The 13427-nt window shown below is 35.9% G+C and overlaps 1 protein-coding gene, 1 non-coding gene and 1 pseudogene across 2 annotated transcripts; all 3 read right to left on the bottom strand.

The window, feature by feature from the left end:
* Positions 1 to 313: 313 nt before the first annotated feature.
* On the bottom strand, positions 314 to 2141 carry LOC148556212 (uncharacterized). The gene is made up of 6 exons (XM_088490683.1): positions 2117 to 2141; positions 1762 to 2009; positions 1479 to 1715; positions 965 to 1057; positions 767 to 874; positions 314 to 679 (listed from the first exon to the last, which is right to left on the bottom strand). Exons 1-6 carry the CDS (start codon positions 2139 to 2141, stop codon positions 314 to 316), a joined length of 1077 nt encoding a protein of 358 aa, XP_088346809.1.
* A 112-nt stretch (positions 2142 to 2253) lies between these two features.
* On the bottom strand, positions 2254 to 5491 carry LOC148556211 (uncharacterized; annotated as a pseudogene).
* A 4860-nt stretch (positions 5492 to 10351) lies between these two features.
* On the bottom strand, positions 10352 to 10455 carry LOC148556210 (small nucleolar RNA R71). Its single transcript, XR_015887931.1, has one exon. It is a non-coding gene; the product is annotated as a small nucleolar RNA R71 (small nucleolar RNA).
* Positions 10456 to 13427: the final 2972 nt, after the last annotated feature.

Raw genomic sequence — 13427 nt, 5'->3', positions numbered from 1 at the left:
GTTAGTGACATAGTTATCGTCACTAACGCTTTCAAAACCAAGTTTACACCTAATGTTAATGCCACTAACGTCCTAACTAACGTCCTACCATGCCTAACTCACATTCTTTCTGCAAGCAAAGCTGAGCCCACTGAAGACTGTAACTGCTTCAACTAAAGATCAAGGGCCCATATCCAAGACTTGAAGAGCTAACTAGAAGATCAGAAGAGTAGTATATATAAGGATAGTTTTGAATTAGAAAGGAGGAAATTGGAAATTTAGAAAGCTACACCTTGTATATTTTACTTTCTCTACAACTTCTAGTTTAATAAAGCTACACCTTGTATATTTTACTTTCAATTGGAGAGTGTTGGGCATCTTGTAACAAAGCTTCAATTTCTTCTGGCCTCATTCCAGGTTCAGATCGCTGAGCTAGTAACTTAATCATGTTTCGCAATCCATGAAGGTCAGCCTCTTGGTGCTGCTGTTTGGCCTTCATGTCTCCAAGTTCAGCCTTCAAAGATGTGACTTCCTCTTGGTGTTGTTGCTTGAGTTCAGCAATTTCTGCATGCTTTTTTAAGTCACTTCGTTTAACAGATCTTCCATAGCACCTAACCCGACCTGGTTGTTCTTTTCCAAATAAAGACTCAAAAGATTCCTCATCTGTTTCACCAGCAGCTTGCCGGTTTTGGAATTTATCCTAATTAAAAGAAACATTTGAAATAGAATTAGTTACCGTATCCTAAATTTGATTTATAATCATTAGTAATTCAATGAACTCTCATACAATGGCATCTTGTGTTTCCTGATCAACTTCCTTCCTTTTCCGACTTGTTCGAGTAGCAAGGAACATTTCAAACCTTTTTAGTTCCTCATTTATTTCCTTTGTCGCGCGCTACAAAATAAAGCCTTAACTAAGTAAGTCTATAACAACATAACTAAAATTAACTAAACAAATCCCAGCACAAATATTAAATAAGTATACCAGAGCCACTCGTACTCTTCTGAAATTGATTGGCCCCATGCGATGTGGAAACTTTTGCTGTTCTTTGTGTTTCTTGTTTTTTTCACTTATTAACTATAATTGAATAAAAAGTTAGCATATAGAAACAGAGAAAAATATAATTAAATTTTGCTTCAGCAAACAAAACTACAACAACCAGAATAGTAGCAGATATAATTGCACAGAATAGAATTGTAGAAAATAAAATTGCACAAAATAGAACTATAGAAAAGAGAATTGCAGCAACTTACAATTACAGCAAACAAAGTAGCCAAAAATAGAATTATAAATACACAAATTCAGAAGTTCAGAATGGAACTGGCAGCAATATATCCTAAGAAAATTCAATTCAGTTCAAGAACCTACATCAGAATGGATATGTGTTTGTATAGCATGAGAGAGGACAGATTCCAACATTATCAATTGAATTTTCATTATTTTGCTTATGTCTTAACAAACAGTAATATATTTGCAATTAAAGTACCAACTATTTTACCTGGATTGTAGGATGACTCCAATAATAGATCAATTTTATGAATTGACTTTCTGGAACTTGTGTCGGTCGATTTTTCACCATATCTTCGATGGTATCAAAGGGAACAAAGTGCTTCTGCTTAATCTTTCCCTTGAACCGCTTCCAAGCATCCCGAATTGCTTGGATCACCCACTTTTCTCCACTATCTGGGAGGATAAACTTGGTCTGCATGATATCAATAGTGTTATACGTACCTTCCTATATTTAAAATAATCGAGATTTAATAATAATAGAAGAGTCTTACATTAACATAGTTCCACATGAATTTCTTAGCTTTAGGAGTTACAGCATGCCAGCTAGTGTATAAAAGACTCACAAATCTTTTATTTCTACCAATTATGCCTACGAAACTAGTTAAATTAGACACACTTTGATCGGTTGGTCCTACTGGCTGTCCAATATCAAAAATAACTTCTTCCCGCTGATCCATAGTTCTTGCATAAATCTCTTTGCAAGTTGTTTTTCCCCGGGTTTTCTTCTTCTTTGGCTCTCCTAGTTTCATGCATTAGGGGAAAATCAAGGAGTAATTAGTGATGCCAATTAAAAAATTAAGCATTATAATTTACAAAAAAATATAAAAAATAATAGAAATATATTACCTTCGTCATCATCAATGTCTTCCATCACATGTGAATAATAATTTTCATTAAGTGGAAAGCTATCTCCCACACCATCACTTAGTTCAGAGCTTAGTCCGTCAATTTCTACATCTATCCCATTTTCTTTTAAAAATTCATCAATAGTTGTAGCCCTTACCCTTGGCTTTCTCTTTTCCTTTCTTGATCCATCTTGCTCCAACATTAAATCTTCGGCTTGTGGGGTAGTGTTTGAACTCGTATGGATCTTGCACATAAAAACACTGATGTGCTTGAGATGCTAGTATGAAAGGTTCATTCTGGTAGCATTTCTTATTGAAGTGAACAAATGTAAGACCATACTTGTCTCTCCCAGCATCATACCACTCACACCAAAACAATACAACCTTAAAACGCCCAAAATAATCTAACTCTACTATCTCAAATAACCTGCCATAATAAGCTACAGTGTCTTGAATTGGACTTTTATCTTTAGCACTTGCAAAGCTTGAAGTTAAAGCAGTTAATGTGACACCACTATTTTGTGTTTTTCTCCTTGCCTCATGCTCCATAGTGTGAAACCTATATCCATTAATTATATATCCATAAAATCTTCTTGCAACAGAGCTTGGACCTCGAGATAATTCTTTTAGCCAAATAGGCACATCTGGATCCCTCGCCCGAGTTTCAAACCACTGCGAGTATGTTTTACTGTGAACTTTTGCTTTTCTCCATTTTGTTCCTCGCTGATTATTAACCTCATCCTCATGCTCTCTGTAGTTAATAATAGTTATGTTTGATCGGAAAAAATCTAAATGCACTTGATTTAGTGAATAAACATAAGTTATATTAAGTTACCTAACATAATCTGCGACTTCTTCACAATTGTATAATACATACACATGGGCTTGAGCACTTGATATGTCATCGAGATTAATTGGTTCTCCATTTCCCACGCCTAACGAACAACCTTTGTTAGAAAACAACTTTGAAGGCAAAATTTCGTCGTCATTAGGATCATCATCATTCCGAGGTCGCTTATTAAGTCTTGTTCGCACACCTCCATGCAAGTATCTTGAGCAGAAAGTTAAGCACTCTTCAGCCAGATATGCCTCTGCAATAGAACCTTCGGGGCGACTTTTGTTGCGTACATACGACTTTAATGTACACATGTACCTTTCTAGAGGATACATCCAACGAAACTGTACCAGACCACCCAATCTCACCTCATTTGCTAAATGAATGGGAAGATGAACCATTATGTCAAAAAAACTAGGGGGAAAGATCCTCTCAAGGTGGCATAATGTTTCCACAATCTCTAACTCCAGTTGATCTATCTCTTCCAGTGTGATTAACTTTTTACATAAGCGATGAAAAAAGGAACTTAGTCGAATCAACGGAATGGCCACGTGATCAGGAAGGATGCTTTTAATCGGTATTGGTAGTAAGTAGTGTAGCAAAAAATGAGCATCGTGGGTCTTATACCCAGAAATTTTTCTTTCTCCTAGATGTATACACCGTGATATATTCGCAGCACTACCATCAGGTAGCTTTGTTGTCTTCAAAACACCACAAAAAATTGACTTCTCTGTAGCAGTCATAGAAAAGCATGCCTTTGCTAACTTTGTTCTCTTGCCATTATTCACCTCCTTTGGTTGAATATTTTTCCAGATCCCCAAATCTTTTAAGTCATATCGAGCATTCAGATGATCCTTTGTCTTGCCTGGGATATCCAAAAGAGTTCCAATTATACTGTCAAGTATGTTCTTCTCTATGTGCATGACATCTAAGTTGTGACGCAGTGGGTTCTTGTGCCAGTAAGGCAATTCAAAGAAAATTGATCTTTTTTTCCAATTCCATGGGAAACTATTTGATATACTTTGCTTCTTCCCGAAAACATTCTCAACATTTTGTAGCATCTCAAAAATTTCCGTTCCTTCTATAACAGGTGGAGGGGGTCTTAATTCTTGCTTCCCATTAAAAGACCTTGTACTGGTTCTCCATGGATGATCCATGGGTAAAAACACACGATGGTCCATATAAGCTGTCTTCCGACTATGTTTTAGTTGTAGAGAAGAGGTATTTTTGTTGCAACAAGGGCAAGCCAATTTTCCCTTTGTACTCCACCCAGACAATATAGCATACGCAGGAAAATCATTGATTGTCCACAAAAGAGCTGCCCGCATTTGAAAGGTCTCTTTCTTTGATGCATCATAAGTTTCCACCCCTATTTCCCACAACAACTTCAAGTCTTCTATCAATGGTTGTAGATACATGTCAATATCTTTTCCATGTGATTGTGGCCCAGGAATAAGCAAAGAAAGCATACAATATTCAGGTTTCATGCACATCCACGGGGGCAAGTTGTATACCATCAACATTACGGGCCACGTGCTCCATGAAATATTCATGCTACGAAATGGGTTGAACCCATCACTTGACAAGCCTAGTCTAATATTGCGTGATTCTTTTGCAAAATCTTCATTCATTTCATCAAAGTTCTTCCATGGCAGGCCATCAGCAGGATGCTTTAACGTCCCATCTTTAACGCACTCCTCATCATGCCACCTCAGACTAGCTGCCGTTTTTGAGCACATAAATAATCTCTGAAGTCTTGGAATTTTAGGAAAGTATCTCAGAGTCTTTGCAGGAATAGGACAACCTTTCTTGTGAGGTTGGTTCTCGCTATTATCACTAGAATTTTTAGTATATCGAGATGTTCCACACACACGACATTGTGTTTCATCCTTTAGTTCTTTCCTATACAGGAGGCAATCATTAGGACAAGCATCGATTTTTTTTATAATCCAGACCTAAATCTCTTATCATAGCCTTCGTCTTATTGAAAGATGGAGGTATGTTAATTTCAGGTATTGCCTCTTTCAATAGCTCAAGAAGGGAAGTAAAGGAGGCATTGCTCCAACCGTGCAAACACTTTAACAAGTACAGGCGGATGGTAAAAGATAATGTAGAAAATTTCTTTCAGCCCGGGTATAACTCTTGACTTGCCCCATCTATTAAATAATAAAACTTTTTAGCCTCTTCATTTGGACCTACAGTAACACCCTCAGCATGATCTCCAAATGCATTATTAAGCAGTCTTTCGATGTCATCGCGTGCACTTTCATCATCCGTGTCATCATCAACCACCATCGGGATTGTCCATTCCCCGTGATTAATCCATGTTCTATATCCCTTAACAAATCCGTCGGCTACTAAATGGTCAAATACCACATCTCTTCTATACCACTCAATGTTACAACACCTCTTACAAGGACATTGAATTTGTTGTCCGTCCGGTTCTCCCTCAGAGTATGCAAACTCTAAGAAACTAATAACACCATTGATATACTCTTCGCTATACCTCGGTAGATCCATCCAATCCTTCGGCATATCACAAAACCTAATCGATAATTATTAATTTTTTTTGGAGGAAAATTTATAAGGGGTCGCAAAGTGAAGATAACAAGAGTAGAGGAGGAAGGGTGTTATGAAATATATGGGGCATGGGCTATGAAATGGACTTTCATAGCCTTGTAGTTAGGTTAGGAAATAGTTCCTAGTCTTAGAAGTAATTCTCTAAACATTTTACTAGAAACTCGCTGAAGTAAAACAAATTAAGGAAAACAAAGAATTTATAGTACATAAATAATAAGTTAAATTGCAACTTCATAACTAATAAAGCAATCAAAGTGGAGCTACACATGAATTTATAGCATAATAATAAAGAGAAAATAAAAAGTATACATTGTACCTTGCCATGACACGATCAATATTTTGACAAAATCCACTTGGGAGCTTTAACCAAAAACTTCAATCTGTTTGTTACCAAGTAAAATTCTAAGAGATTAGACTATAATCATATTTAGTCTTGATTTATTTTCATAAATTCTAAACTGATATAATTAAAATGAAAGGGAAAAAAAATAAAAAAACTCAATTCAGGTCGGTAACTTATTTGGAAAATAAAAGCAATCTGATAATAGCCCAAAATTCAAATCCAAAGCATGAGTAACTAAGTAACTAAAAATAAAAAGAAGCAATCTTGCTTCTCAAAACTCAATTCAGGTCAGTAGAAGTGAAACGATTTAATGGTAAGTCATGAGCTAATCAAAATATTATCCTGGTAAGTGGTAAGCCATGAACTTGGCAGCCATTAATGCAAACCACATGGGTCATCCATGCGCCTCTTTGGGCCTTGTCATCGGTCACATTATATATAGAAATCTTTCAATTTTAGTGGACATGAATATGGGAATGCTTGATATTGATATTGCAGTTATGAATTTTTATACCTTTCCGGTTATCCCTTTTCAAGCAGCAAAATAATAATGAAAACGTATTTCACTATTGTCTTAGGGCCCTTTTTATTTTAAAAACAACAGATTTTTTGCCAGTCCTACATATAATGGAGTATTACTATTTTATACGTGGAGTATGCAGAATTGAACAATATAATATAAGAAGAAAAATATTATCATAAATCTCAATAAGTCACGGATTTGAAGTTGTTGCGGAGCAGGGCCTGTGATATAATATAACCTTGGAAGTTCTAACTTTAAAAAATAAAAGTAAAGTTATGAAAATAGATGGAGGTGGGCAGAGTGAGACAGTGAGTGATGTGAATTATTATGAAGTGATAGAGTATGATGATAACGTGAAGACTCATATTTTAACACATTATTACCATTACCTTAATAAATGCTACCAAGATTTTGCCTGCATGTGTTGCTCTGCTCTGTTACTACTTACTACTATTATGTTTCTAATCAAAGTTGTTCTCAAAAGTAATAAACAAACAAAACTACCACTTAAAAGGGACCAAAATTCATGAGATTTCTCTAAGACGGCTTTTTTATTATTGATCTGTGCCACTGATGCCCTCAAAACAAGGCAAGCTAGTACTTATCCCTAACAATATCAATATCTGTGATTTCAATTTAGACTCCACTGCTCACTGCTACGCTTCAAATTTCTTATTAAGGAGTATATGCAGTTTGATTGGAATATTGAACAATCTCAATCAAACTAAACTATTTTCTTATCTTATCTATATAGTAAGTTGATGTTATGATACTGAGAAGAAAACCAATTGCAGAGGAAATAAGTGGGTGCTTTATCTGTGAGGGTCCACCTTTAGGGATAAGAGCCCATAGTTCTCATTAGTTGAGGTGTCCTTTCCCTAACTTCTTGATTTATATAGTACAACATTATAAATCAAATCAAATCAAAGTACTCTACAATATAAAACGCACTACAACATTATATTTCCCCAAGAAACACTACAAATCAATTAAATTACGAAACTCAAATTTCATTTTTATGACAATAAATCTCTAAAAAATCACAATTTCCTTTTAATTAGTTAAAAGTTTGCATGTCTTTTAGAACTAGATATGCCTTTTAAGTGCCTCTACGGCTCTAACTTCAAACTTCCCTAAAAGCTAACACAGCTAACTCGACTACTTTGACATATCAAAATCTATTATATATAAAATCTATTTCCCAATATTGACACTGCTCTACACACAGGATTTTAATTATTCAAGTTTTAAAAGTGCAAATTGATTTGAATTGGAGAAATCAGAGGGAAAAAATAAAAAGGAAGTGCTGGAATGTAATTGAGCTTGTGTATTCCTAATAGAACAAGTAATTGTGGATGGAAAGGGAAGCATCTTCATCAATCATCATATACAACAAAGCTTTTCACTCAAAATCCATTCATAATAGACAATAATAACTGAACCAAAAGGTTTAGTGTGACTACTTAAGGGGGAAAAAAATTAAAAGTATGCAAGAAGAGAACGAAAAAAAATTCCCCAACCCAAACTCATACTTACTACAACATCATCCAAGTCTGTCACATCCTCAATCTAATTTCAGATACTATATAATGTCTCATATCAAATTTCAGAAACAGCTCACCAATCAAAAACCATTTACCAAAGGTAAAATTTTTCTACCAGATATAATCAAAATGGCAAAATCCACTGGTAGATTCATTTCATGTTCAACAGGGTATGACAACAAATAATATAAATATTTTGATTACATTTATTAGTAAATATTATATACTCAAAAGAAATTGGGATCCAATTGAAATTCTTACTAATAAGAATTATTATAATGTATATTCAGTTAGGAACTTAGGAACTAAAATCGTAAAAACAATGTGAAGTTGTTCCTCTGTTATACTGAAAGATAATGTATATGAACAAGGAATTAAAATGAAAGTTGGCTTATGAACTATACATCACTCACCTGCATAAACGGAATGAAACCCCAATCCCTAATTCACGAGTTCTCCTGCGCCGCAACAATCCCAAATTCACGAGTTCTGCTGCGCCGCAACAATAACAGAAAGAAACACGCAAATCATGAGTTCTCCTGTGCCGCAACATTAGCATGCATGTTCATCAATTCACAAATTTATAGGTTTTTGTACCAAACCCCCAAATTGCAACCCGAAAATCAGAACCCTACCCTCTCAGATTTTAGAAAACCCCAAATTGCAACCCGAAAATCAGAACCCTACCCTCTCAGATTTTAGAAACCAAATGAAGGTGAATACATACCTTTTTTGACGATGGTGAGCGAATAAAGAGAAGCTTTCAGTCGAGCGCAGAGTCGATCTTCCTGATGTCAGTGCACAGCGAAGAGAACCGGCGATGAAGATGAGTGGTGGCGTGGTGAGTGGAGAGAGGTGAGTGATGAAGATGAGTGAGTGGTGGAGATGGTGACACCATGAGCCGTGACACCGTGAGCAATGACGCCGTGAGCAGTGACGCCGTGAGCAGTGACACCGTGAGTGGTCTTCTCTGATTTAGGGGTGAGGATGAAGGGAATCGTATAGCTAGGTATCGCGAATCATGTTTTCAGTGGCCAAGTTATTTTTTGTTATTTGCCTAAGTGTCTGTACGCGTGTGTGTAGTGTATATTTGGTGAAAGGTGACAAAAATTTACTAAGTGTTGACACATTTGACTTGAAATACATTAGGCAACACTTTTAAAATGCACCTGAAACATGACAAATAGGCTACACTTTAAAAGTGTTCTCTTTGGTGTAAAAAGTGAACCCATAACTCTTAAGTTAAGGCTACGCTTTATAAGTGATCTTTATAATATCTAAGGCATCACTTTTCAAGTGATGCCACAAATGTGTTTCCTATTCTCCTGTAAAAAGGAAACACGGAGAAAAGCGTAGCCTATTCCTATAATAGGCTACGCTTTTCAAATGTAGCTTAAAAAAAGTGTGGCTGAATGGATAATTTTCTTGTAGTGATTCGACCTCACTCTATTGTGAGTTTTTACTTGACGACAATTCAGTATACTTACCGAAGGGAAAATTTGTTGAGAGACAAGTTTTCGTGCATCAAGTTTATGGCGCCGTTGCCGGGGATTGATTTTGTATCAACAATGATTAAGATGGAGGATAACTAGATTGAGCAATTTTCTTTTGTTTTGTTTAATTCCATCTGAGTGATTTACTTTCAGTTTTAGCTATTTTCTTCTTTTTTTTCTTACTCATTTGTTGTGTTTTCTTAGTTGTTTACAATTTAGTTCACTAACCCACTAACTGTTTGATGCATTGCACCACTCACACTAACAGCCATTCTAATAAGAGTAATTTCTTCATTCATTTTCTTTCTTACTTTTTGCTTTGTTGGTTGTATGACAGGTAGAAGAAGCGGGGCTTCAACTTCCTTTGATTCTGAACCTGAGAGGACCTTCCTTAGATTAAGGAGGGAAGTAAGAGGAAAGAGAGTCGTTGGTGCTGAGGAAGAGGAACAGTATTTTGAAACAAACATGGAGGAGAATATGGAGAACCACCATGAAGAAGAAGCTCACAACCATGCCAGAAAAGGCCCGGTAAATCATGTTGTGCAAGAGAGAAGAGTTCTAGGCTCTTACATCAATCCAAACCGAGGAAATTGTGAAAGTAGCATCCAAAAGCCAACCATACATGCCAACAACTTTGAACTAAAGCCCCAGCTCATTACCCTCGTTCAGAACAACTGTGCATTCGGAGGAAGCGCCCAAGAAGACCCCAATCAACATCTAACAACCTTCCTAAGGATATGTGATACTGTGAAGTCCAATGGTGTTCATCCTGACACCTATAGATTGCTTTTATTCCCCTTTTCACTCAAGGATAAAGCATCTAAATGGCTGGAGTCTTTCCCGAAGGAGAGTTTAATAACGTGGAAAGATGTGGTGAACAAATTTTTGGTGAGATTCTACCCTCCTCAAAGAATCAACAGGTTGAGAGATGAGGTACAAACCTTCAGGCAACAAGATGGTGAAACTCTCTATGAGGCATGGGAAAGGTTTAAGGACTTAACAAGAAGGTGCCCGCCAGACATGTTCAATGAATGGGTGCAACTACACATTTTCTACGAGGGTCTTTCTTATGAATCAAAGAAGGCAGTAGACCACTCATCCGGGGGATCTCTAAACAAGAAGAAGACCATTGAAGAAGCCATATATGTCATCGAGACTGTAGCTGAGAATGACTACTTCTATGCTTCCGAAAGGAGCAACACTCGAGGAGTGATGGAGTTGAACCACATGGATGCACTACTTGCTCAAAACAAGATGATCACCAAGCAGCTGGCTGACCTTACCAAGAAGATGGAAAAGAACCAAGTTGTAGCAGTAATAAACCACTATTTTATGGTTTATCTTATGCTCAATTGAGTGGATTTTATCAATCTTTACCCACTTATTCATACTATTTGCATGTTTTATATTTCCCTTCCGGATTTTGTGCTATGATTGAAATGCTCCTTTGACCTTAATTTCATTAATATCAATTCTCCTTTTATACCATTCGATGCCATGATATGTGTATTAAGTGTTTTCAGAGATTACAGGGCAAGAATGGCTTGGAGGATGGATAGGAAGCATATAAAGGTGGAAGGAATACAAGAAGTTGAAGGAACTGCAAAGCTGTCAGCCTGACCCTCTCGCACTAAAACTGTCATAACATGAGCTACAGAGGTCTAAACGATGCGGTTCCAGTTGCGTTGGAAAGCTAACGTCCAGGGCTTCGATTTGATGTATAATATACCATAGTTGCCATGACGCTAGGTAACGCGAACGTGAACTACACGAGGACGCATCACAGTGATGAAAATCAGCGTGGCAAATTTCTTCTCCAACGATTTCTGGGCTGTTTTCGACCCAGTTTGCGGCCCATAAAACACAGATTAGAGGCTATAAAGTGGAGGAATCCATTCATTCATAAGGATAAGCTCATAATTCACTTTTCATAATTTAGATGTAGTTTTTAGAGAGAGAGGTTCTCTCCTCTCTCTTAGGATTAGGATTAGAATTTATATTAGGATTTAGGATTTCAACTTCTTCTCAGGTTCAATATTCCTTTTATATTTTTATTTATTCTAATGTTTTTATTCGTATCTGACTCATGTTACAAATTTGGCTTATGAATTCTTCGTATTTAGATTTGAATGTTTTATTTAATATAATTTGAGGTATTTCAGATTTGACTTTGCTTTGCTTTATTTATATGAATGATTTTGATTTATCCAAATTATTTTCATTCGAGTAGATTCTCTTCCCTTTTGGCTCTTGTTAAGTAATTGGTGACGCTTGAGTTATCAAATAAAGCAGTGGTTGAAATTGGCAGATTACTAATTGATCTAGATCGCTCTAAAGCTAGTCTTCCCACAGGGATTGACTAGGACTTGAGGATTAAGCTAATTAGTCCACTTGATTTACCTTCATAGTTAGAGGTTAACAAAGTGGGAGAAAAATCCAATTCTCATCACAATTGATAAGGATAACTAGGATATGACTTCCAGTTCTTATACCTTGCCAAGAGATTTTATTATTGTTAATTTATTTTACTTGTCATTTAAATTACTTGTTTCTTACTTTCAAAACCCCCAATTTACAAAACTCATAACTAATAATAAGAACACCTCCTTGCAACACCTCCTTGCAGTTCCTTGAGAAGACGACCCGAGGTTTAAATACTTCAATTATCCATTTTAAAGGGGTTTGCTACTTGTGACAACCAAAACGTTTGTACGAAAGGATTTTCTGTTGGTTTAGAAGCTATACTTACAACGCGATCATATTTTTATATTTCTTTATGGATAGAAAAACCGATCGTCAAAATGGCGCCGTTGCCGGAGAATTGCAAACGTGTGCCTTATTATTGGTTATTGTAAATATTTACTTTTTGCTTGTTTATTTGTTTTTATTTTTGTTATTATTTTTGCTTTTTCGTAAATTAAGAGGTTATTGCTCTTTATTTTAATGGATTTTTTTCGAAAATCACAAAAAAAAATTATATCTTTTTCAAAATCTTCTCTTATCTTATTTCAAAAATCAAATTTCAAATTTCAATATTTAAATTCCAAAATTCAAAATCCAAATTTAAAATTTTAAATTTAAAACTTTAAAAATCAAACCTTTTCAAAATTTAAATCTTTTTCAAATCTTTATCTTATATTGTTGACTTTTTCAAAAATTCAAATTTCAAAATTAAAATTAAAATTTCAATTTTAAATTTCAAATTTCAAAATTCAAATTTCAAAATTTAAAATTCAAAATTTAATTTTCAAATTCAAAATTTAAAATTTAATAACCTTTTAATTTAAATTTGTTTTTATTTTCGTTTTAATTTTTATTTGCTATTATGAGTTCTCACCACCATCACTTTGAGTTTGGTCCCAATGCTGTTGCAAGGAATGGAAATTATAATAGGAACATGCATCAAGGTCAAAACAATCAAAGATGGAAGGAGCCACGAGGATCTGATCAGCCCTTTCGGCAACATCACCTTCCAAGATACCATGGACAACGACCATCCTACAATGCATGCCAAGACAATAGATATGGTGGACTCCCTTGTAGTTACCAGCAAGCTCTATCATATGCCAATAAACCACCTCCTCAAAATAGCTTTGGACCACCATACTCACAAGCCTCTTTCCACCATTCACCTCCACATGACCCTAACCCGTATCCACCATACCAACCGCCTTATGAGCCAAATGAACCATACACAGAACCACCCCCATTCCAACACAACTACTCTCATGAACCACCACCTCAATATACACCATCTCTTTATCATTATCAAGATAAACCACCTTCCTACCATGAACCCTTTCTCCCAACAAATGAACCCTCCTATCCACCCCAAACCTCCTTGGAGAAAGCACTTACCGATCTAAACTCTACTATACAAGCTCTCATCACCCAAATCGGACCACCAAATACCTTCAACAATCAACCCTCAAGCTCTAGTGTACTTTCTTTTCAACCACAGAATGATCTCTCCATCCCATCACGACCATCCATG

Source organism: Arachis ipaensis, chromosome B6, assembly GCF_059453495.1.
Source record: "Arachis ipaensis isolate K30076 ecotype BB chromosome B6, ASM5945349v1, whole genome shotgun sequence".
Lineage (NCBI taxonomy): Eukaryota > Viridiplantae > Streptophyta > Magnoliopsida > Fabales > Fabaceae > Arachis > Arachis ipaensis.
Note: the sequence above shows the minus strand (reverse complement) of the source record. Positions and strands in the feature narration are given on the sequence as shown.